The 26,987-nt window shown below is 38.7% G+C and overlaps 1 protein-coding gene across 1 annotated transcript in view; it reads right to left on the reverse strand.

Annotated features, from left to right (window-relative positions):
• Positions 1–26,987, reverse strand: part of PCNX2 (pecanex 2) — a 293,389-nt gene that overhangs the window by 200,261 nt on the left and 66,141 nt on the right. Inside the window, exons 10-13 of the mRNA XM_060242977.1 lie at positions 23,833–23,975; positions 22,533–22,686; positions 22,402–22,434; positions 10,170–10,341 (exon numbers count right to left, since the gene is read on the reverse strand). Coding sequence (XP_060098960.1) covers positions 10,170–10,341; positions 22,402–22,434; positions 22,533–22,686; positions 23,833–23,975 — 502 coding nt within the window. The remainder of the gene's footprint in view (positions 1–10,169; positions 10,342–22,401; positions 22,435–22,532; positions 22,687–23,832; positions 23,976–26,987) is intronic.

The following is a 26,987-nucleotide window of genomic DNA, read 5'->3' on the forward strand; positions in this document are numbered from 1 at the left end:
ACTTTAGCAAGTCATGCAAGAAAGAAAAGCTTTAAACGATGAGAAACAGCAGAAAAAAGGGTTAAGTTTCAGTCCCCTCACAGTATCTCTGGGAGTCACTATTTATCCCATTGGTGAAACTTACATATAGCCATCAGTACATGCTGACATTTTCACCAGTAGGGACAACAGCTCCAGATGGCCACTTTGAGTCAAGAAAATGGCACAGGGGTTGGTGAGTGGGGATTGCAGTCTCATCTTCTCATGTGCAAAAGACTCTGTCTGAATTGGGTCCATGGGAACTGAGTAACCAGCAAAGTATTCCTAAGCCCTCACGGCAGGTGCATGTCTGCAACTTAGACTTTATAATTTGTAAACTGTCCTTCAGTCTCTTTATAGCAGAATACTGTGGCAGCCCCCATTACACCATACTCTTGTCTCTGTGGAATTTGCAGAATTTGGAATATAGTGCTCAATAACATGACTATGGTTGAGTAGTGAGAATTTAACTGGCAAAAACAAAAATTTGCAGAAAAGCTTATTCTGCTGATTTAGCACCAGGCAAAGTAAGAATGAAGACATAAAGACTGAAAAGAAACTTTAAAAGTGAACAAGCTAAAAGAAAAACAGATGACAAAAATGAGAGCATTATCTGAGCAAACAGATTTTACAGTACTCTAGATTAAAACCTGCAGCAGACAGAAAAAGGACATATTGTGCATTGACAGCATACAAAATTGCTGCAAAAGTCTATTAAATTGAAACTGTATCATTAGAACCCCAACAGAAATCTGATCTGAAATCCATGGTAAATGAAAGGAGGGAGCCTCATGTCAGGCTACAGGTGTAGTTAAAGAAAAAGCAATCAGACAGCTATGTTAACGGGACCATTGGGAGGCTGTACAAAATTATGTTTCAAATAGCACACAGATTGTTTGTTGTGTTTCTTACAGAAAAACACGTTGCTGTCGCTGGCAATCTTCCCTGTGAATAAACCCATTTGTTAGCTATGCAGGCTGGATAGGATATATTCCTGTTCTGACGTGCCTTAAACAGGGCTTTTTTGTAGAAAAAGCCCAGCAGGAACTAATTTGCATATTAGACCACACCCCTGACATCAAGCCAGCCGAAACTGCGTTCCTGTGCAAAAAATAAAGTGCCCTGGCCTTGAAAATAAAAAACAGAAAAACTTGAAGACATTTCTCCCTTTAAAAACATGAATGCAACAGTTTCTGTCGTTGCTATACTGTGCCTAGCACTCTTTTACTACTTATCTTTTTAACATGAAGTGAGATATTCTGTGACTCAAAACAGAGCAGTCTCAGGGATGGTATCCCAAGAAAGCCCATTAGGATATCATCCCATTGAAACAATTTAGGTGAAAAGTCAATAGTTCTTTATCCTACTTGGCATTTAAAACTGATCTTAAAAAGGTAAAGGTAGTCCCCCTGTGCAAGCACCAGTCGTTTCCAAGTCTGGGGTGATGTTGCATGATGTCGTTTTCACGGCAGACTTTTTACAGGGTGGTTTGCCATTGCCTTCACCAGTCATCTACACTTTTACCCGCAGCAAGCTGGGTACTCATTTTACCGACCTTGGAAGGATTAAAGGCTGAGTCAACCTTGAGCCGGCTACCTGAATCCAACTTCCACCGGAATTGGACTCAGGTTGTGAGAAGAGGGCTCCAACTGCAGTACTGCAGCTTTACCACTCTGCACCACAGGATCTACAGGAATATAGTCTATTGTACTATTACACTAACTGCTCTTGATTTTTTTCTCATCATCTTAGCAGTTTCATGATTTTCTGTCAGTTCTAATAGCCTTGGATACTTCTCCAGCAAAAAATGCAATTAATAAAATATGGGGTATGGGTGGACTGTAAATTAAATATTTGGGGTGTATCAACAGAGGCATAACATCCAGTTGCAAGCTGTCCTAGTCCCACTGTACATTGCACTGAGGCTGCACCTGGAGTATTGTGTGCCGTTCTAGAGGCCTCACTTCAAGAAGGATGTGGACAGAATGGAGTGGGTGCAGAGGAGAGTGACGAGGATTATCAGGAGACCAAGCCCTATGAGGAAAGCTGAAGAACATGAGGATGTTCAGTCTGGAGGTTGAGGGGGACATGATTGCTCTCTTGAAGTATTTGAAGGGCTGTCACTAGGAGGAGGGCAGGGAGCTGTTCCTGTTGACAGCAGAGGATAGGACTCACAATAATGTGTTTAAATAAAGGGCAGGAAGGTACTGGCAAGATATTAGGGAAAACTTTTTTTACAGACTTTCCAAGACTCAACAGTGCTCCCAATTTGATCCAGTTTTCTTTGAAATGGAGACTTTTGATCAGAACCCTTCTTTACCCACCTAATCATGTTTTCACCCTGTGGTTGATTGAACAGGCGTGGCAACCATGGAGCGGGGCGGTGGGCTTTTAAAAATCATTTGTCTTTTGATCATGTGCATAAGCACTTATGCTTCTTGGCAGAATGGTCACAGCTGGTGGTCAATGAGATTGCTGGAGGAGACTGCTGGGATATGTAGTCCAGTGTGGGAGAAGTGTTTTTTAAATTGTGTGTTTGAAAACTTCAATGTTTCAAACATTTCAAAGCCGGGGGAAGAGAACAGAGAAGTTTCACTGTGTGCTGCTGGCATTTTTATTTAAAAGCTCGGGGCAAAGCTGGAGTCACAGGCATCATCCTCAGACTGCTCCCCGCCTTCCCTCCCTCTCTGAAAAAACTCATCTCTTTTCAAGTAACCCCTTTCCCACCCTGTGTGCCACAAAACACAGAAAAAAGTGAAACCCAAAGGCATCTTTCTTTGGAAGTTGAAAACACAATTTTGAGAAGCTCCTCTGTGTGTGTGTGTGTGTGTGAGAGAGAGAGAGAGAGAGAGAGAGAGAGAGAGAGAGAGTTTGTATGTGTGAGACAAATATGCAGTTATGAACACATCATTACCTAGTTAAAAAAAGGCTGGCCAGGAAAACAAGAGATCTGTCAGACCTTGCCTAAAGGCTTGGGTCTGCTGCAGAGGGATCAGACAGCAATAAATCCAGTGTGAAACCAGCTCAGCTCAAAAAGACCTGACTTTCACAGGTATCAAAGAAACCTACAGCAAAGGGGGTGGGATGGGATGCAGATGACTGGGGCATGACAGACAGATGTTGCTGTCTGATCGTACACTTTAAATCTGGAAGGGAACAGCAATGAAAATGGATCAAACTGCACATCTGATCACACCCTAAGAGTTGTTCAACAGTGGAATCAGCTACTGAGGGAGGTGGTGAGCTCCCCCTACCTAGCAGTCTTTAAGCAGTGGCTGGACAAACGCTTGTCAGGGAATCTCTAGGCTGATCCTGCATTGATCAGGTGTTGAATTAGATGGCCTATATGGCCATTGAGAGCATCCAGTTAAACTGATGGGGATTAGAATTAGGATGAACAGAAAGAAATACTTCTTTAGATGAGTACTTAAAATGTGGAATTTACTGTCATAGGATATAGTGATGGTCACAGGTATAGAAGGCTTTTAAAGGGGATTAGACAGATTCATGGAGGATAAGTCTATATATATAAATGTGTGTGTGTGTGTGTGTGTGTGTGTATATATATATATATATATATATATATATATATATATATACACACACACACACACACACACACACACACACACACACACTGTGGCTAATAGCCACTGATGGACCTCTGCTCCATATTTTTATCTAACCCCTTCTTGAAGCTGGCTATGCTTGTGGCCGCCACCACCTCCTGTGGCAGTGAATTCCACATGTTAATCACCCTTTGGGTGAAGAAGTACCTCCTTTTGATTTAGGTTTGATTTAGCAGGGCTCTTTCTATGTTCTTAAGTGTTGAAATGGTCACAACAGAGGCATTTTAAAATCACTTTAAAGTGGCAACACTGAACTTGCGGCAGCCACAAGTTCTTCGCCCTTTTAGTTTGCCTCTCAATAAGACTTACTGCAAAGTAAGGGTACATAAGATTTAGTTAAGTCTCCTGGTTGGTGAAAACACTAGTCACAACAGTGTGAGATGGAGGAAGCCAGAGATGTATAGTTTACTACAGTTAAAAAGATATACAATTTGTCAAGGCAATTCACAGGCCAGAAAGTAGAAACCTGAACAATGCTTCCTGGAAGAGATGTGACTGGAGCCAACCTATGGCTGATTATCCTGATAGTGACTTTGCCTCTTCTGAACCACAAGAGGAGTATTGCTGGATTACACCAAAATCTCATCAGTATATAATCCCATTTCCCAAACTGATTTCTCCAAGATGCCCCAAAGCAAGGTAAGAAGGCACAAGCATCCCTTGCTGTTGTAACTGATGATAAACTGCCAGTGAACATTTAAACAACATACCTAATAGCTCTTAACAGAGCTTTCTTCTGTGAATTTGTGTAATCTCGGCATTTTGTGACAGGAAGTTCCACAAATTAATTACACATTATGTGCTTATTTCATCTGAATCTATTGCTGAGATCTTCTATTATAAATATACACTTTTCCCACATAATACATAATTTTATAAATCTCTATACTGTCCCACCCTTGGCTATCTTTTCTAAACCAAAAATACCTGAATGCTTTAGTCAGCCCTCACAGGCAATCCTCTGATAAAATTATTCACTCCTTTCTGAAAATAGAGTGGGAAGAGATCAGGTCTAGCACACTAGTGCTTATTGCAAGCATATCACCATGCATTACTATCCATCTAAACAAACATGACTCTGAATTTCTACCTCTCCTTAGCAAGTATCTAAGATATATCCCTTTATTAATTAGTGGTGAATCTGCTAGTTCTCATTATAGTAAAAAGCAAAAAGGTTTATATGATTTTAAAAGAAACCAAAGATAATCTCTGATTCCCCTCAGACTCTTCTGCCATGTAAGTGAAATCTTGGATGAAAGAATTTAACCTCTCATTTTCAGGGACACTCTGACCATTCATACTTGCGGGGAGTCAATCCTGTGTGGGCACAATTTGGGCTGCCTTTGTCATTTTCTTCCTTCCACCCAAGTTATCCTAACTAGCTCCTCTCTTTTTGGAATTTTGAAATCACTCATATGCTAAAGCTTTGCTGAGTACTGAATTCAGCCATTACCACAGGCATTCTTTCACAAGTTTTACTTGGTCCTCTGCTGTCAAATCTCCCATCATCTTCTGTCCCATTCACATTTCCTCTCTTGCTTCATCTGTAATGTCTCTGGAATCCTTAATGATCAAGAAAGAAAGAAGAAACAGAGACTCTCTCTGGATGTTCTATTTCCTCCTTCCCTCTGGGAAAGTGGATAAGAAAGCATGAAATAATTCTCAAATTTAAGTAGTTTTTCATCATGCTCAGGAGAGAACATAACACATGCCCCTAGCTCGGTGAAAAGTAAGATGCAGTTCTTTATTAAAACAAAAAAATTCACTACTTTCTCCTGCAAATTACTGCTCAAGAAATGGGTAGGCTAACAAAGGCAGCTCATTACACCTATTTTTTTCTAGATTCATAATAAGGATACCTCGTTTTCTCCCAAAGCCAGGTTTTCTGAATAATCTCTTTAAGGGCAGAAAAAACTAGAACATTAGAACATTTAATGGAACTTCTATAGATTCTCCCCACCTTTATCTTTTTTTCGCAGGAGTCATTTAGGATTTTGTCTGAATTATTTATCACCTTTGACAAGAATACAAATAAAGAAAAAATTTGATGAAAGAAAAAGCAAACTCTAATTTTAAAAAGCTAACAAAAACAAGTGGTATAGTTTTCCCTCACTAAATAATTAGCTATAGTATGAAGTGATCTCACAAAACCCACACAATTCATTCCATAATCTTTAACATCAACTACACAAAAGTACCACAAGCAGTGATGGAACAGCTCATCTGATTTACAACATCCAAACCTAAAGTGTTCCATACAAGAATATTGTTCCCTTATCCTAAGAAGATTACCCTACATCCTAAAGGCAGTTTCCAAAAAACTGTCCTAGTATTTACCATCACAGTTCCCAAAGGGAAAAGCAACTCTCTAAGGAGGGTAAAATGGCTGCTTAAAAGTGGTGATTAGGATCAGTGGTGTAGAGAGGGGGGGGCGGATCGCCCCAGGTCTGGGGGGTCTGGGGGGCCCCCACATTGCCAAGGGGGGTCCCTCCCCTCCCCGGCAGGGCTCCGGAGCGTCGTGCAGACCTTCCGGCCACAGTACCAGCTCGGGGCGGGGGAAGCGGCGTCCGGCGGGCAGCAGAAGGAGGAGGAGGCGGTGGCGTTGCGCGCCCAGTGGCCGCATCCCCGCGCTCAGCAGCAGCGCCCCAGAGCTCTCCAGCCCCCTCAACTCCCAGGCGCCGACGACTCAGCCGCTCCTGGCCCCGGTGGCGTGCCAGAAAGAGGAACTTCGGGCGGAAAGTTTGCAAAGTGTGCGCGAGGCAGGCTGCGGGGGCAGAGGGATGTGGGGAGGGCCGCGCGCCGCTCGGCATCTTAAGGCAGGGAAGCCCCTCCCCTCCCCCTCCCCTCTGCCACACACATAGGGGGGCCCACATAAATCTTGGGCCCCAGGCCCCCGAAGCCCTAGCTACGCCCCTGATTAGGATAAGCCACATTCTCCCCCACCTATTTACCTAGTACCTTTTTATCTTACATTTTATCTTACACTTCCTCTTCAAGGGCAGCATACACAGTTCTCTCCTTCTTTTTATGTTCACAACAATCCTGAGGGGTAGTTTAGGCTGAGAGAATGTCCATCAGTTACCAAAGTTATGATACTGGCTATCACATGGAAAGTCCTTCATGGACATGGTGCTTCTTATCAGCAGGACCACTTATGTTCTGCCACAACAGCTTCCATCATTGTACTGTGTACTGTCTGTTGCTCTATGTAGGCTCCTACTATGTAATTTCTGCTTCATTTAATATGTAATTTTAAAATGCTTATGCTGTGTTTCAGGTTTTTTCAGATTTCTGGTTGTTTTCAGACTTCCACAATTCAAACCCTATTGCCTTGTTTACTGGATGTCCTTTCCTCTTGATTGTATTTGATTTATACTGTGTAATCTGCCTTGAGTCTCAGTGAGAAAGACAGACTATAAATTAAATAATAAAATAAAATAACCACTCTCTGTCTGTACCCATAGTCCTGCCCAATTGAGGGTAACACTTCTGGCATCTGAAAACCTGATTACTGGTTCACAAATTAGATGTTATAATAAATTTGTTAGTTTTTAAGGTGACACAAGATGCTTCAATGTTTTGATTGCTACAGACTAACATGCCTATCCCTTGCTTACTCTAAGTAAGGAAGGAAGTCTAGGTAGGCTCTAGCCATGAATTCAACAAAGTATCGCTACACTTCTGTGAAACAAGAACATCAGTCTGAAGATCCCCTTCCATCTGATCCCAGTAGTAGTTTATAACTCCTGAACAGAGGATGCAGCTTCCTCCATTTCTCCCACAGTAAAATTCCTCAGTGATTAAAATAATAGTCTCCAGCCACCATGCGGATCAATATAATGTTGGGACCACGGAGGAAATAAACTCAGAAAAATGTAACACCACTCTTAGTGTAAAAAATAACCTCTTGAAATATATTCAAAAACCCACTAAATATCACAAAATATATCATCATAATACACAGTGAATACAAAAATACAGTAGGTAAGCCATCCCTAATGTTCATCACAACTACTGTCCATAGAAGATGAAAAATCCAAAATAATATCTTCTGAAGGTAGTCCAATGGGAGAACCGATCCAATTATGCAAACCATTTCAGAAATGAAATCCTTCTTCTTGGGACCACTTTTATATTTATATTTATATGAAATTTGATTGGTCCAGTAGTGCCAGAATTCATTACAACAATCCTCTGTATTGATCCAGGCTTCCTCTAATGTCTATACATTTTCTGGGGAACACCATAAGAACATAAGAGAAGCCATGTTGGATCAGGCCAACGGCCCATCCAGTCCAACACTCTGTGTCACACAGTGGCAAAAAATTTTATATATACACACACACTGTGGCTAATAGCCACTGATGGACCTGTGCTCCATATTTTTATCTAAACCCCTCTTGAAGGTGGCTATACTTGTGGCCGCCACCACCTCCTGCGGCAGTGAATTCCACATGTTAATCACCCTTTGGGTGAAGAAGTACTTCCTTTTATCCGTTTTAACCTGTCTGCTCAGCAATTTCATCGAATGCCCACGAGTTCTTGTATTGTGAGAAAGGGAGAAAAGTACTTCTTTCTCTACTTTCTCCATCCCATGCATTATCTTGTAAACCTCTATCATGTCACCCCGCAGTCGACGTTTCTCCAAGCTAGAGTCCCAAGCGTTTCAACCTTTCTTCATAGGAAAAGTGCTCCGGCCCTTTAATCATTCTAGTTCCCCTTTTCTGGACTTTCTCCAATGCTATAATATCCTTTTTGAGGTGCGGCGACCAGAACTGCACACAGTACTCCAAATGAGACCACACCATTGATTTATACAGGGGCATTATGATACTGGCTGATTTGTTTTCAATTCCCTTCCTAATAATTCCCAGCATGGTGTTGGCCTTTTTTTATTGCAAACGCACACTGTCTTGACATTTTCAGTGAGTTATCTACCACGACCCCAAGATCTCTCTCTTGGTCAGTCTCTGCCAGTTCACACCCCATCAACTTGTATTTGTAGCTGGGATTCTTGGCCCCAATGTGCATTACTTTGCACTTGGCCACATTGAACCGCATCTGCCACGTTGATGCCCACTCACCCAGCCTCAACAGATCCCTTTGGAGTTCCTCACAATCCTCCCTGGTTCTCACGACCCTTAAAAAATTTAGTGTCATCCGCAAACTTGGACACTTCACTGCTCACACCCAACTCTAAATCATTTATGAACAAGTTAAAGAGCATGGGACCCAGTACCGAGCCCTGCGGCACCCCACTGCTTACTGTCCTCCACTGCGAAGACTGCCCATTTATACTCACTCTCTGCTTCCTATTACTCAGCCAGTTTTTGATCCACAAGAGGACCTGTCCTTTTACTCCATGACTCTCAAGGAGCCTTTGATGAGCTTTCTGGAAGTCAAGGTAAACAACATCCTTTGAGCCTTTGAAGGATGTGTGGATTGTACCTAAGTTTTATCTAGATTCTTGATATTCCACCCAGTGCCTATCTGGACCATTAGCCAGCCCAAGTTTTATTTACAGAAAAAGCAAGCCTCTACTAGCCTTTGTAGATCCAGAGATACAAGACACAGTATGAAGACAGTGTTCTGCTAAGCATTTAGTGAGAGACAAATCCACTTAACTCCTTTCATTCTTTTAGCCATGATAAACACGCTTTCTCCACCTCTCCCTAACAAACTTTGTTGCTGTTTGAGAAGAGTAAGGAGTAAGGGAACAAATCTTATCCTGAATTTGTGGCCAGGAAAAAAAATATGTTTTCTTCTATCCCTCCACAAAGTTTTGGGACAGTTGCCTGGAGCAGAAACAAAATATCTGGTAAGTAATGCAACACCCAGTGTGCTCCATTTTACATTTCACATTTGAGGAACTAGAATTTGGCAAGCCTAAAAAAGAAGTGGTATAGGGAAGAGTTGCTAAAATTGTCCTTTATCTGCCACTTTTTTACTTCAGCTCTCCCTCACCCACATTACCCGCTTCCTATGTCTGCCCTTAAAAAACAAAAGTTTTGGAAACTCACATGGGAAAAAACCAGGTTTCCCTCAAAAACATATATTTGGAGTGACACAGGATGGAGGGGGCACAGGAGGATAGCTTGACGAAGGGGACAAGCACCAATATTATTATTATTAAGCACCAATAAAGTAATATTTAAAAGAGAAGACATAATAGTCATATTAACTTAATATTTAACAATAATAATCTACCCATTCCATATTCTTAGAAACAAACACAAACCATGCAACTAAATACTAAAAACATTTAAAAGCATCTTGAAAATATCAGACATATGAAAGAAAACCAATAGTGATGACTCCTGCACCAGAATCTTCCATTCCACGGATCAGAGGCTATGAATGCTTGAGTAAGTGGAGCACACGTATGACTGATAATTACATTTAAAGGCTTATTCCTTACCACCTCCCCATTCCTCAGAGAGAAAAGTGCAAAGAGACTCAGTGGCTCAGTACAATTGCAAGGATCAACTGCCCGTGGTTAATTTTTCAGCTGTTTTATCTCACCTATTGCATGATCTCTGGCTGCCCGAAGTGATCCAGGTGAGAAAATCTTCAGGCCATATATTGTATAAATGGATGTACTTTTATTTTTAGACCCAGCATCTAGCAACAAAATTAGGCCACACAGTATACAAAAATATACAGGCCTGCTATAAGTTATGATCTGGTTGTGACCCTAAAAAACAAAGAATATGTATACATATATTTATTCAATGCTGACATATTTTCTCACATGCAAACAAACATGTAGACAGCACTAAGCATTATGAGAAGAAGGAACCATATCTACATATACATATTAAATACTGCTGAATAAACAATACATTGTAAGCAATCTGAGTAATTTTAAAATCCTAACGAATATAACCATTGGGTTTTTTTCTACTACACTCAATATTAATGATAGTATGCATGAGTAATACAGGGGAAGTTCCTAGTGGGCCACCACCATAAAGGACCACTCTTGGCCAAATGTAAGCACAGCCAAGCTCCAGCAAGTGCCAGCTGCTCAAGGGCCACTTGACTCATATTATCAGCAACAGTGAACAGTATCTGCTTATCCATTGTCTCTAGTACTTCTGTTTGAAAAAGGAAGCGATGGATGAGCTGATGCCCTGTGCTGAGTGCCCTGCAGCCCTGGCCTATAGTACCACAAGGGCAACTCAATATGACTTGTTTCCAGGGCCATTTTAACTTCCCAGTTCACTCCTAATAATTTCTTTCAACTTTGTTAGACATAGTCTGATCAAGCATTATCCTCACTCACATTTCTGAGAACCTCAAATGCTCCCTGTGCCATCTTCAGTGGTATGAAAAGTTTGTTCCAATGACAATCAGTAATGAAGAAGATCCAGGTCACATGTGAGGAGCCCAAGGGCCAAAACACCAGCCTCCATAAAGCAACATTGTTATACCATGTACAAAGAAACCATAATGAAACAACTCCAACAATGCTCAAAAGTCACATAAGAAAGGGTCTTGAATCTCTCTTTCAAAATTATGTGACGGTGGGGGGGAGCATTATGGCTTTTACCTTAAAATCCAAGAAAAACAGACAGAATATAATTCCTTCATTATCCCAACTCATCTCTAACTTTGACAATGATTATAAACATTGGGATGAACAGAGCTCTAATCATTCTTTTATTTTCCTGCTCTTCTATGCCTTTGCAGTAGCATTAAGGCACTTTGTACACTTTCACTTTAATGCAGTTCTGTGAATAATAGAGGAGTACAATATGGCGCTCCATCATGCCTATTAGTGGAACCAGAGCTTTTTTTGAGCAAGAATGTACACAAAATCCAGTTCCAGCTGGCTTGGTGTCAGAGGGTGTAGCCTAATATGCAAATGAGTTCCTGCTGGGCTTTTTCTACAAAAAAAGCCCTGCGTGGAACAATTCTGAATGGTGTTTCTGACTCAGTTCAAATGCTTTAGAAATGCTTATCTCAGTATGCAGCACTACTTCATTCCAAAATGTTCAGTTTCATTCCCAAGCTTTCATATTCAGAAAGCCATGGAAAAGGATGCTGTTTTCTGAAGTAAAATAATGGTGATGTTTTTAAATCTTGTCCAAAAAGAAGGAAAGAGAAGAAAGAAATAGATAAAGAGGCAAAACCCTTGCACAATTGCAGACCCAAACTTAAAGACTGCAGAAAGATGGTCCAGCTATCAGGGAGATGCTGCTGTTTACATAGCATTTTTTTCCAATGCCACTGTCAAGTGTAGTATTGACCTGGTTTCAAAGGTTTTAATTTTTTTACATTTCACTGTTTGCTACCGTTTAGACTTACAGGGATACTGAGACTTCGCAGAGTGGGGGATACATTAAGATGATCCACCCCAGTAACCTCAAGAATCTAATTAGTTTCCAGATAGAGGATTATATGAAGAAGCACTTCCTTTTGGCTGTCCTGAATTTACTAAACACACATGAAGCTGCCTTATACTGAATCAAACCATTGGTCCATCAAGGTCATTCTTGTTTACTCAGACAGGCAGTGACTCTCCAGGTCTCAGGTAGAGGTCACCTCCTAACTGGTCATAAGAACATAAGAGAAACCATGTTGGATCAGGCCAATGCCCCATCCAGTTCAACACTCTGTGTCACACAGTGGCCAAAAACCAGATACCATTAGGAGGTCCACCAGCAGGATCAGAATTCCAGAAGCCCTCCCACAGTAGTTCCTGAAGCAACAAGAATACAGAGCATTAAAAAAGGTAAAGGTAGTCCCTGTGTTTTCAACTCTGGGGTGACATTGCTTTCACAACGTTTTCATGGCAGACTTTTTACGGGGTGGTTTGCCATTGCCTTCCCCAGTCATCTACACTTTCCCCCCAGCAAGCATTACTGCTCCAGATATACCATTCCATCTATATATTGTGGCTAATAACCACTCATGGACCTCTGCTCCATGTTTATCCAATCACCTCTTGAAGCTGTCTATTCTTGTAGCTGCCACCACTTCCTGTGGCAGTGAATTCCATGTGTTAATTACTCTTTGGATGAAGAAGTACTTCTTTTTATCTGTTCCAAGTACTTCTTTTTATCTGTTCTACTGCTCAGAGATTTCATTGAGTGTCCATCAGTTCTTGTATTGTGAGAAAGGGAGGACAGTACTTCTTCCTTTATCTGCTCTATCCCATGAATAATTTTTAAACCTATCATGTCACCCCTCAATTGTCATTTCTCCAAGCTAAAGAGTCCTAATCTCTTTAATTTTTCTTTTTAATAATTTTAGTTGCCCTATTCTGAATCTTTTCCAATGCTATATCATCTTTTTTTAAGGTGCAATGACCAGAACTGTACACAGTATTCCAAATGAGGATGCACCATAGATCTATACAGGGGCATTATGATACTGGCTGATTTGTTTTCAATTCCCTTCCTAATAATCCCTAGCATAGCTTTTGCCTTTTTAATTGCAGTCACACACTGAGTCCACCATAACTCCAAGATCTCTCTCCTTTTCAGTTACTGCCAGTTTGGACCCTTTGTAAAAAACTGGTGATGCTAGGGATTGAATCTGGGACCTACTGCCTGCATGCCAACCAGATACTCTACCAGTGAGCCACAGCCCCTCCCCAAACTTCATTCAATGACCTTAAGTTCTATTACTGTGTGGGGAAGCTCTTTGTTGGCGTTCTGTATACTGTTCACAACTCTAAATATTTTTATCTGACTATATTTCTTCTATGGTAAAAATCCCCAAATAGGGTGCAAAGGATACATAATACTACAGTTTTAAAGAACAACCAGATTAAAATAATATAGTAGATGTTTTATTTTACAATAACACTTTATAAAATAAAACATAATTTAGTATTCCTATGAAACATCAGTTACCAAACTTGAGCCCCAATAGTGTATGTGAAAAATGCTTTCATTAAAAATCATTATGCTCTTTGTTTCTGACACTACCAGCAAATCAAACTTTGATGTTATTATAATGTAATTTTGATTAAACAATTTCTTCTCATTTTAAAACAAATGTAACCACATTATCACTATCTGCCCAAACAACAGATCTGATTACAATTCATGTTACTGTATATAGCTAAACCGAAAGAATTTATATTTAGTACTGAGAAAATACCTTCTTTAGAGAGGTTTAAATATCTATTTCTTAGGACTTCCGGTAAGATAGCATGGTGAAGCGGAGCATTTTCGCCGAGCTCTGGTGAACGCTCTGTTTAGTAAGCTCTAGAGAGGGCCTTCTTTCTGAGGGTCCCCTTAAAGAAGTGTCAGGGGACACTTCTCAGTCTGGGGAGCTGGCGGGGATTTGGAGGGGAGGCGGAGGCTTCTCTTTCTAATCCCAGCCTTTCCCCCGTCTGGAGCTTACTAACGCTTCGGCATTTAAACTGGGCCGCCGGGAAGGAGCTGACAGGGCAGCAGAGATTCTCAAAAGTCGAAAACCCTGTTTGTATTCCTGGTAATTTATCAAATTTGGTTCATTAGACTAAAGAAAGAAAAAGCAGAGGAAAGTACCTTAGAAACAGTGCGAAGGAAACATGAAGGAAGCAGTGATGACAGAGAGAGAAGCGACGGAGATGATCTATACTCAATGAGAAGCTAGAGTGAGCTGAGAAGTGGAGAACTGAGAGAGAGTGTGTGGAAGATAGAGTGAGGTTTGAGAAGAAGGGACGGATGTAAGTTGAACGGAGAAAGGAGAAGAGGAGGAAGAAACAGACCTGTTCGGAAGACGGCGTAGAGATGAGGATGGTGGAGATGGCTATGGCGGCAATGGCGGCGATAGCGGAAGGACGATAGGAATGGCTACACCCGGTGGAATGGATTGTGAGTAGGAGAAAAGACTGTGTTGGAAATAGTAAGTAGGAGAGGGTTTGTGAAGGGAGGAGATAGACTTAAGCTAGTGGGTTAAAGGAGTGCTAAGGAGTGTGAAGAAAGCAATGGAAGAAAAATAGACTTTAGAACTGTCAGCTGAAGGAGAGGAAGAACGGACTCATTGAGAAGTTTTGATACTAAAGTAGCTTGGATATAGTATAAGAGAGAAAGTCGTGGAAGGGGGAAATTGACTGAAGTAAAGTATTGGAATTCAGAGAGAAGGCTGAGGCATTGGCGAATTGATAGAAGATAGAAGACAGAAGGTAGGAAGTAGGAAGTAGAAGATAGAAGGTGCAGGACTTTGTAAAGGAGGAAGAGGTGGTTCTTAGCAATGGATTTTTATTGCGGCTGCCTCTCCCTTGAAGAGTGGTGTAGAGCAGTGTGGCAGAACGGAACAATGATCAGTGGGAAATTATGCTGTAGAGAGCTATGGAATAGGATACAAGAAGGAAGAAAGAAGAAAAGAAGAAAGTGAGACTGAGTCTAAAACTGAACAGTGCTGGTGATAATGGATTATTGAAATATTATAAGAATTTAAAGAAATATAGTACTATTTAAGTGTTTTTGGGAAGGATGTTGTTAAGGCATGAGATACTGTATCTGATTTGGAATTATTAATTTATTATGGTAATCAATTTTATTTATTAAGCTAATTGGTGATCAGGTAAAATTTGATTTGGAACAATTAATTATTTAGGTAATTAATTTGTTTAAAAGTAGAAGGAGCATAAAGAGTAAGCTAATTTAGTTAGTGGATAGTGATTGGTAATGAATAAGGTGGTAACATAGTTATATATTTCATGTAGTTAGAACTCATGAAGTATTGTTTTAGTGATTAATTATAGGTGTTTGGAAGAATTAAGTAATTGGCAGAAATGGAGACTAAAATTAGGAAATTTGGTCAGGGTACTCCACCAGGGGGGAGCAAATCAGTATCATCAACTCTGAATCAGGAGGCTTTAGAAAAATTGCAAAATATAATGATAGCAGGGTTCAAACAAAACCAAGAAGCCTTGGAGGAAATTAAGACAGAACTGATGGGAGAAATAAAGAAAACAAATGAGCAAGTTGAAGAATTCCAAAAACAATTGCTAGCTAATATGCAGCAAGTACATAAATTGTCAGCAAAGGTAGAAAATTTAGAGGATCAAGGGAAAGCAACATCAGCTAGTACTCGGGAAAATAAAGCTAACTTGTTAGAGTTAGAAGATAGAATTGCAAAGTTGGAGATGGATAATGCGGCTTATGTTTTTAAGATTTCAAAATATCCCAGAGGAAAAGGGAGAGAACATAGAAAGTAAGATTATAGAATTATTGACTATAGAAGAAGAAGAATTGTTAGAAAATGGGAAGAGAGAGATTGATTGGGCCAAAAGAGTTGCTTCGGCCCATACTAAAAGATTTAACTTGCCAAGAGAGATACAAGTTAAGTTTACATGAATTGCAATATGTGAGAAGATCTTGAAAGTGGCAAGAGAAAATGGATTAAAATGGGAAGACAACAATATCAAAGTTTTATAGGATATACCTTGGTCAATAAGACAGAGATGATTTGGATACAGAAAACTAACAACTTGGTTAATGAAGCACTCCATAAAATTCAGATGGCTGGTACCAGAAGGATTTTTTTTATTTACCAAACTAAGAGATATAATATAACTTCACTAGAAAAGATGGAAGATTTTTGGGAAAAATTTGCTGCGTTAAGTAGTCAGGGGTCTGAGTCAGGGGAAGACCAAGAAGAGGAGACTGACCTAAATAGAATGGAAAAAGATGATTCTCAGAAAAAGAAAAAGGAAAGAGTAAAGACAAGATTGCAAACGCAAAAAGAACAAAGAAAGATATTGGATAGTAATACTGTATTAGGATGATGACCGAGGCAGGACTACAGATTATATCAGTTAATCTAAATGGACTAAATGAACCGAAAAAAAGAAAGAGGACCTTCCTTCAACTTCAAAAAACAAGATCTCAAGTAATACACTTACAAGAAACGCATATCAAGAAAGATGATATAAAATATTTACAAAATAAAAAATTATAACAGCTTTACCATTCATGTGATTTGGGGAAAAAAAGGGGGGGTTGCTATTTATGTGCAAGAGCAGATAAAATCTAATTTGTTATACAGTGGTGATGCTGGTAGAATTGTATTAATAGAAACACAAATCAATGAAAAAAAAGTGATTGTGGGTAACATATACGCTCCAAATAATAGCCAGGAGAAATTTTTTACTGTGTTGCATGAAAAATTACTTGAATGTGGTTTGGAAAATTACTGTATTTTTTGAGATTATAATGTTGTGTTTGATGTGGAAAAAGATAAAAAATTGAGAAAGCGAAAGCTAAAAAATCTCAAAGTTCATTACCTAAGACCTTTTTTAAAATGGCTTAACTTGATAGATGTTTGGAGAATGAAAAATCCGCACACTAAAGATTTTACTCATTACTCTCAAGTACACAGTTGCTGGTCTAGAATAGATATGTGTTGCATGTCTGTTTCCTTAACTATATCTGTTAACCAAGCAAGTATATTGCCGAAGACGTATGCAGATCACAATCCAATACAAGTTAATTTGCAAGACTCCCCAAGTAATAATCGTTGGACTTTGAATTTACAGATTCTAAAAGAAGCAGCAGAAAACGCTAAAAAAGATATAAGGACGTTCTTTGAATGCAACTTGAGAAAAGATACATCCATGCAAGTAATCTGGGATGCCTTTAAAGCTTTCTTAGAGGAATTGCAATCAGTTATGCAGCAAAAAGGAAGAAAGAATGGATGAAATCATATAATGAGTTAATAACAGAATTAACAGAGCAAGAGAAACAACAAAAAGTTAAAAATACAAAAGAAATAAAATTAAAGATTTATGCTATACAACATGAAATACATTTATTGCTTACTGAAGAATTAGAGAAGAAGCTGAAGTGGGTGAAGCAAAACTATTTTGAAAGTGCCAATAAGACTAGTAGGTTATTAGCGTATAAATTAAGGAAGGAAAGGGAGAAAAAAATTATAAGATCACTTAAAAATGAAGATAAAGAAGAAGTTACACAAAAATCCCAAATGAAAGTAATTGTTCAAAATTTTTATCGGAATCTCTATAAAAAACAGGAGATTACAGAACAATCTCAAGAAGAATACATAGAGAATGTTAAGATTAAACAACTAACGGTGGAGCAGCAGGAAATGTTAGAGAATCCTATTACGATGCATGAGATAATAGAAGCAATTAAAAGGCATAAAAGTAACAAAACACCAGGCCCTGACGGATTGCCAATCGAATTCTTTAAATGTTTTGAAGAAATCCTATTGATTCCATATAAAAATGTGATAGAGGAAATACAAGAATCTACTGTAATGCCAATATCTTGGAGCGAGGCTTTGATCTCATTGATTCATAAGGAAGGGACAGACCCATCAGATATTAGAAACTATAGACCAATCTCGTTTCTAAATGTTGACTATAAAATTTTCATGGCAATCCTGTCAAATAGGCTAAAAAAAGTTATCTCCACTATAGTTTATGAAGATCAAACAGGTTATATTCCGGGGAGATTGATGAGACAGAACATAAGATTTATTTTGAATATACTAGAACATTATTGCGAGCATCCCGAGAAGCAATTTGCGGGCATCATGCTAGATGCAGAAAAGGCGTTTGATAATGTCAATTGGAATTTCATTCTAAAATCATTAGCAGCTATTGGATGTGGAGAAACTTTTAGAAAATTAGTGACAGCTATTTATACTAAACAAAATGCAAAAATAAACCTTAATGGTCACTTTACTGATTCGATAGATATAGAACAGGGTACCAGACAAGGATGCCCACTGTCTCCTTTACTTTTTGTACTAACATTAGAATTTTTGATTAAGAAGACAAGAGATGATGATGAAATTAGGGGTGTTAAAAATCCAAGACGAAAAGTTTAAAATTCGAGCCTTTGCAGATGATTTGTTATTCATACTAGAAGATCCTATTTCGTCAGTTGAACATTTGAAGAAGAGACTGAAACAATATGGAGAAGTATCTGGTTTTAAAATAAATGTACATAAAACTAAATTTCTGGCCAAAAATATGACTAAGGAACAAATTACTCATTTAGAAATGAAATCTGGGTTTAATCATGAAAAGAGAATAAAGTATTTAGGTATTTACTTGACGAATGATCTGAAAACATTACAAAGAGATAATTATGAAAAGATCTTAAAAGAAATTCAAGCAGATTTGGTTAGATGGACGGATCTACAAATTTCACTTTAGGGGAGAGTTGCTTCAATTAAGATGAATGTGTTACCCAGAATTTTATTTTTGTTTCAGATGGTTCCAATCATATTACTGAAAGTCTTTTTTCAACAGTTTAACAAGATTATGATAACATTTATATGGCAGAATAAAAAGCCTAGGATAAAATTAAAAGTTTTGCAAGACAGTAAATTAAGAGGAGGCTTTGTATTACCTGAATGGAGAATTTATTATAAGGCATGCTGTCTATCCTGGGCAAAAGATTGGCTAGTATTGAAGAACAAAAGGTTATTAATATTAGAAGGTGCAGGTCTAGTAAGAGGATGGCATCCCTATATTTGGTATCAGGCTCCCTCAAGAAACAATATCTTTTTGATACATGAAATAAGGAAATCGATATACAGAGCATGGATGGAAGTTAAAAACATGATTTATATTTATGTACCATTTTGGTTATTTCCAGTAAAAGCCTCCACTCATCCCAATCTATATCGTTGGGAAAATAATTATAATTATGGACTGTTATTGGATAAGGAGAACAATTTGAATTTAGATGACAATGTAAAACTAGATTGGTGGCTTAAGATTCAAGTAAAGTCAAGATACCAATCTGATAAGGAAATAGGTTTTTCCAAAAAACTAAGTGAATTTGATACTATAATCCAAGATAACCAGAAATTTATCTCAAAAATTTATAATTGGCTGTTACAGATTAAAATGCAAGATGAAAGTGTTAAAGAAAGTTGGATAAAGGATTTTGGATTTAGTATTGATTTGGCGGAATGGGAAAAAATCTGGAAACAAAATTTAAAATTGACCAAATTGTCTGTTTTTAAAGAAAATTTATATAAAATGATGTATCGTTGGTATCTTACGCCAGAAAGATTGGCTAAAATATATCCAAGTTATTCCAACAAGTGCTGGAAATGTAGAACAATTAAGGGGACTCTATACCATATTTGGTGGCAGTGTGAACACGCCAAAATATATTGGACCCAGATTAATATCTGGAGTCAAAAAATCTTAAAAATAAGGTTCCAACATACGCCGGAATTGTACTTACTGAGTGTGTGTAAAGAAAATATCCCTAAATCTGAAAAAAAAACTCTTACGCCATATAATTACGGTTGCTAGAATTTTGTATGCGAAATATTGGAAAGTCTCCAAAACACCAGTCAGAGATGAATTTCTGCAAAAATTATTTGAAGCCACAGAGATGGATACATTAATTATAAGATTAAGAGATGGAAATTTGCAAGAATGCAGAAAGATTTGGGAACCATTATATTTTTGGGCAAGAAGTATGGGAATTATTATGAGAAAATAGGATTTGTGTTATGGTAGTGACCTTTAAGCTCCTTGGTTGGATGGGTGGTTGGTTGTTGGTATGGATGATTGTTTGTATTGATTGTTAGTAGGTTGTTTATAATTGTATGTGATGTATGGAACTAATAAATGGTTTAAAAAAATATCGATTTCTTAGAAATCACTGGAAACATCATATGTAATAACAAGTGGAACTACAGACTAATGTGCTGTTTAATGGCAGTGCCCACTCTGTATCTAAACATTAAATGCCTTTAAACTGATGTATCTGAGAAATTCCACACACTTTATAATGGGGGGGGGGGGGGGGTCAGAGAAATTCAAGATTTTGGCATCAGCTATAAGTGTACATTGGCATGAACTTGATAATAAAATCCATCTGTTATAGTTTTAATACATTAGATATTTTTCTTCAGATAACCTTCCTATAGGGAAGAAAGGCAACTAATAAATGTTTTAAATAAGCAAATAAATTACACTGCAGTTTCATTAGATTTGAGCCCATGGGGCTGGGGGTTTGAACCTCAAGTTCTTCTCACTGGTGTGCAGCAAAGGCCTATACATAAGGCAATTTTACAAGGACCCAGAAATCAATGGAAGAGCATGCATGCAGAAGGTTCCACAGATTTCTGGCATATTCTGAGAAAGACCTTTTCCCCATATTCTGGGGAAAACCTTGGAGAATTGGTACCACTCAGAGTAAAAAATATCAGCTTTGATTGCATTCATGACTGCATTCATGACAAGGAAGCTTCATGTGTTTCATAGCTGCCAAAATGCTATTTCTGCATATGCTCATCAGTACAGACATAATTAAGTTAAAATAGCATTAGAACAAAGTTGGAGTCCCGTAGCACCTTTAAGACCAACCAAGTTTTATTGTTGATCTTAAAGGTGCTACTGGACTCCAACTTTGTTCTATTGTTTCAGACCCACAGGGCTGCCCACCTAGATCTACTTAAAATACCATTGTCACCAATCTCTTCCTGCTTTCCATCCAATCAAAATCATACAATAATTTCCAACCATCTGAAGAATAGCGTAGCTCCTGAAAAGACTATGTTGGATGTACTGATTTCAGGATTACATAGGAAGCATTTATAACTAAAGATTATATCCAGCACTATTTGCTCAGAAACTTGGTGGAGGAGGGAAAAGTTGTGCTCATAGCCATCTACACAGTATTAGAGATAAATTAGTTGATAACACATGGAACATGTATCTAAATATTCAGACATTCTAACTTTTTTGAATTATGCAGGAATCAAAAAGCACATCGGGTTTTTCCTGGAGCATGTAACTTTCAGTTATATATCACTACAGCATGTCAAAAGTAGCAACCATATAAATTTCCCAGGCAGTATTTCTCATCTTAAAAGTTTTTCTGGCCTGCATATAATAAATAGTTATTTTCAAATCTGATAATCAGCCTACAATCTATACATTCTATATTTTTAAAGGAAACCCTAGATATGTATTCAGTGCAGTAATTGTCATCTCGTTTTCTATGGGTATTGCTTAAAAATTAACAAAGAGAGAGAGAGAGAGAAGAGAGAGAGACTGAAAGTGATCTGCACAAACCCTCTTTTCACACATCTGGTTAACATATGAAGCTGTGACTCATCCATCTCACATGTGAGATGATACGTGATTTCTAGATGCCTTTCTAACATACATCTCCCTATTGGGTAAGATGTGTGAATCACCCTTTGAAACATGCAGAAAAAGAATGAATGCTCAAGTCACACTTCTCTTTCAAACACTTCTGAATAACATCTGCAACCACACTAGGACAACTGGGAATGGGATAAAAGAATTCCCCCACATTTATGTCAGTTTGATACAACTTAATCAGCATGTTCTGAGAAAATAAGTATCTACTGTTGATTACACTAAAAAGATTATTCACAGATAAACACAAAATTGAGAGAAAAACAATTAATTTATTAAGGAATAAATAACATATGTCATATTATATAATTAGGTGTATATTTTTTGTTTAGCTTAGTGTTTTCCCACTTACAATTATTGAACTTCCTCCCTGGCTGTGTTGTTATGTATGTATATAAATTTTGTGTTAATTGCTTAAATATTTTATGCACACACATATTAATGGCTTGATATTTAAATGCTTAAAAGAAATGTTTTAAATACCTAGTTAGTTGTAATAATCAGCTACAGTGTTTTAAAAAGCAGGATGATTAAAATTCAAGAACAATGGCTTACTATAAGGTTTTTCAGTAATTTGCCAAACCACATGGATAACATGGGTCAAGAGACATGGATAACAAAAGCTTTTTGTTTGTTATAACTTACATGTACTGGTGAAGCAGGATCAGGCTGAACACTCTAAAAACAGAATCAGAAATTAGTTTACATCTCTGCAGAAGTTACCGGATCCAAAATAAATACAAAATATATGTATGCATTACATTATTTTTGTTTACCTTTAGAAGGGAATATTGACAACTTGCCATGATAAGACAGAAAAGGAGGATCCAAATATCTTTACAAAAGCCTTGGTTCATAATTAAAAAGCCAAGAAAAGAAACAATGATTACTAGAAGAACCGCCAAAACATTCTCCTTGATATCTTCTGTTCTGTAGGAATAAAACAAGATTTTTTTTTTCAAACTCAGAAAGGTAACCATGGATTAAGACTTCTGTTTACCAGTATTTTAGTGCACAGAAGTTATAACAATGTAAATTGAGACCGTAACATTGCATTCAAGTCCTACTGGTTTACACAGGACTTCAATATCTTAACTTCCTCTGGATTGTATTCATATGCTCAAAACCAAAGGATCATATATGTCGCTTATAGTGTCATGCTGCCCCCTCACCTCCCACACAGGTAATTTTTACTCAGCAAGGCTCAACCTTGGGTGAGGAGAAATGAGCTTGCTGGGACGGGCAGCAGAGGAAGGAAAAGACACAGATGGGAAGAAAATTTAAACACCATAACTGATGTGGCATAAGGACTCCCTCCATACCATGCTCTATATGAGAGTGGGGCAAACCCAAGTTCAAGCAAAAGTGTCTGCCACCATCACGTGTAGTTTAGTATGTGTAGTTATGTGTGTTCAGGGGTTTTTTGTAGGAGGAACTCCTTTGCATATTAGGCCACACACCCCTGATGTGGCCAATTCTCCTGGAGCTTACAGGGTTCTTAGTACAGAGCCTACTGTAAGCTCCAGGAGGATTGGCTACATCAGGGGTGTGTGGCTTAATATGCAAAGGAGTTCCTCCTACAAAAAGAGTCCTGTGTATGTTTAAGCAAGTATTTGAGTTAGGGTCACTAGGTCTGTGTTGGAAAATACCCAGAGACTTTGGGGGTGGATCTAGGAGGGGGGGAGGGGCTTCAGCATATTATGATGCCATAGAGTCTACTCTTCAAAGTAGCCATTTTCTTCAGGGGAGCTGATCTCTGCCAGCTGGAGATCAGTTGTAAAAGCAGGAGATCTCCAGACCGCACCTGGAGGCTGGCAACCCTATTTTGAGTGTGTGCATGCCAAAATAAAATTGTGTTTGATTTTCATTGATTGGACTGCTAGTATTATCATAAAGCATACTATTGATAGTGTATCAGAATATAAATACTCCTAACATTGCTATGAACTTTAAAACCAAACCTCACCCACTGAAGTTTCTGTGTTCCACTTAATACATTCTAATAAATCAGTGCTGAACTGAAGAATAAATGAATTCCATTAATTCATTGTGTAAGTTATATTTTTAAAAACTTACCTATCTAACAGTGCCAACAAGGTAAGTCGATCATACCAGATTTTTATCCATTTGCCAGGAAATATAATAAATTTGTAAAATTGTCTATTAATTTTTCTTTGTGCTGATGAACATGAGGAATCCTCAAGGTCTTCGCTAAGATGCTTTAAAATAAAAGGAAAGATTAATAGAACTGTGTAGTGATTTCATAAAACTATATCATCTCAGATACTGCTGTGCAACTTCATTTACAACAATTATAGGGTGAAAACTATATGCATTGAAAGTTTTTTTAAAAACAAATTTCATTTTGTCACTCCAAAAATCACACTGGAATGGATTTTCTTTGATGCAGAAACTAAACTAGTTTCATTGTAGTTATGAGCTATGTCACAAGCCATTTAAATACACAAAAACAAACAATATAATCATTGATTTAGTTCTCGTCACCCTGGACAATTTTTGTACAATAGACTTTTCTTGTTCACCTATCATTTTGATCTAGCAAACCCTGGTCTCACCTAGAGTAAGGCCTAAGAGCACCAGAAGATGTTCTCACCTAGAGTAAGGCCTAAGAGCACTAGCAGATGTTTGTTGACGTTTATTTCTCAGAACAAGCTAAATTACTATTGAGCCCCATTCTCATTATTAAAAACAATTATTTAACCATCAGCTGACCTTTTATGATTTTATATTACCATACACAGTAGCATTATACAAGAAGGATCTTGTCCTTGACAACCACAATGGTGAAATCGATGACCTCAAGCCAGACATCCTGGAGCGCGAAGTCAAATGAGCCTTAGAAAGCATTACTAACAACAAAACGAGCGGAGATGACGGTATCCCAGTTGACCTATTCAAAATCCTAAAAGATGCTGTTAAATGTGATGCACTCATTATGTCAGCAAATTTGGAAAACGCAACAGTGGCCACAGGATTGGAAAAGGTTAGTTTATATTGCAATTCCAAAGAAGGGTAATGCCAAAGAATGTTCAAACTATTGCACCGTTGCAGTCATTTCACACGCCAGCAAGGTCATGTTAATATAATATTATAAATAAATACTTGTTATATTATATTATATTATATCAGCTGCCCTGAGCCCGTCAGGGGAGGGCGGGATATAAATATAATAAATTAAAGATCCTACAAGCTAGGCTTCAGCAGTATGTGGACCGGGAATTACCAGAAGTTCAAGCTGGGTTTCGGAAAGACAGAGGAACTAGAGATCAAATTGCCAGCATTCACTGGATTATGAAGAAAGCACGGGAGTACCAGAAAAACGTCTATTTCTGCTTCATTGACTACACTAAAGCCTTTGATTGTGTGGATAACAATAAACTCTGGCAAGTCCTTAAAGAGATGGGAGTACCAACCCACCTCACATGTCTCCTGAGAAACCTGTATAAGGTTCAAGAACAGGATATGAAACAACTGTTGGTTTAGAATAGGAAAAGGAGTTCGACAAGGATGCATATTGTCACCCTGCTTATTTAATTTGTATGCAGAGTACATCATGCAGAATGCCAGCCTGGATAAAACACAAGCCAGAATTAAGATTGTCGGGAAGAACATCAACAACCTCAGATATGCAGATGACACCACTCTAATGGCAGAAATTGAAGAGGACCTAAAGAACCTCTTGTTGATGGTGAAAAAGGAGGATCTTGTTCAAACCTACAAAAGTAGGCTTGAAATTCAACATCAAAAAAGCTAAAATCATGGCATCCGACCCCATCACTCCTTGGCAAATAGAAAGGGAAGACATGGAAGTAGTGACAGACTTCACATTTCTGGTATCCAGGATCACTGCAGATGGTGACTGTAACCATGAAATTAAAAGACGTTTGCTCCTTGGGAAGACAGCTATGGTAAACCTAGGCAGTATAATAAAAAGTAAAGACGTCACCCTGCCAACAAAAGTCCATATAGTCAAAGCGATGGTATTCCCAGTAGTAATGTATGGCTGCGAGAGTTGTACCATAAGAAAGGCCAAGCACAGAAGAATAGATGCTTTCAAGTTATGGTGCTGGGGAAGACTCTTGCGAGTTCCTTGGGCTTCAAGAAGATCCAATCAGTCAGTCCTAAGGGAAATCAACCCTGACTGTTCCCTGGGAGGTCACATGCTGAAGCTGAAGCTCAAATACTTTGGCCACCAAATAAGAAGGGAGCACTCACTGGAGAAGATCCTGATGCTGGGAGAGACAGAAGGCAAAAGAAGAAGGGGGTGGCAAAAGATGCAATGGCTGGACAGTGTTACTGATATAACCAACATGAATTTAAGTGGACTTCGGAGCATGGTGGAAGACAGAAGGGCCTGGTGTGACTTGGTCCATGGGATCACAAAGAGTTGGACTCGACTGTGCGACTGAACAACAAAAATGACCATCTTTTAAAAATAATGTATTTCCCAAGTTTAAATTTTCACCAGTGGAAAATTAGTTATGCTTCCATTTAGTAGCCACAAGCAGAACAACAAGCTGTACCTGTTTCTACTGAAAGTTACAGACTGCACAACTATTTTTCTTCACTTCAGCTGTGGCTACCTATTAACGCAATATTTCTCTCTATGGCAGTGCTTTTTGGAATGATTCCTATGAAGCTACATGATACATGGAAGCCACTGTGACACAGAATGCTGCCAGGGACATGAAGGGGCTGTAGGTAGCCATACCAGGATGAAATACGAGACTGTATATGTTTTCCAACTGCTAGATTGGGACACAGCAGGCAGAGGGTATTACACTGTTCACAAGGCAAAGGCAGAAGACCAGATCACTATTATTTATACTAGATCTTGCTAATTCTGAGGTTCCATTAGGCTTCCCAATCCCCAGGTCCCAGCGGGGGATCCCCCATTTTGACAGGCTTCTCCCCGCCCCCAGCCAGCTGGCCGGCGGGGGAAGCCAGCCCCCACAGTAATTTTGTAGTTTTAGAGCTCCTGCAGGTTTAGAAACCTGCAAACAGTTTTTAAAATGTGTGCCTTTAAGGCTGAGCAGGAAACAGGAAGGGCTTCATGGGAAAGGATCAGTAACAGTTTCCTCAGAGAACGGCCCCTCCCTTTCTTTTGCTTCATTTTCAGAGCAAGTAAAGTTCTGTAGGAACAAGACCCAGTAAGTATTTGTGTGTGTGAGAGAGGGAGGGGGCAGGGGATTCCCTGGTTTGGAGGCCCT

Source organism: Heteronotia binoei, chromosome 1, assembly GCF_032191835.1.
Source record: "Heteronotia binoei isolate CCM8104 ecotype False Entrance Well chromosome 1, APGP_CSIRO_Hbin_v1, whole genome shotgun sequence".
NCBI lineage: Eukaryota > Metazoa > Chordata > Lepidosauria > Squamata > Gekkonidae > Heteronotia > Heteronotia binoei.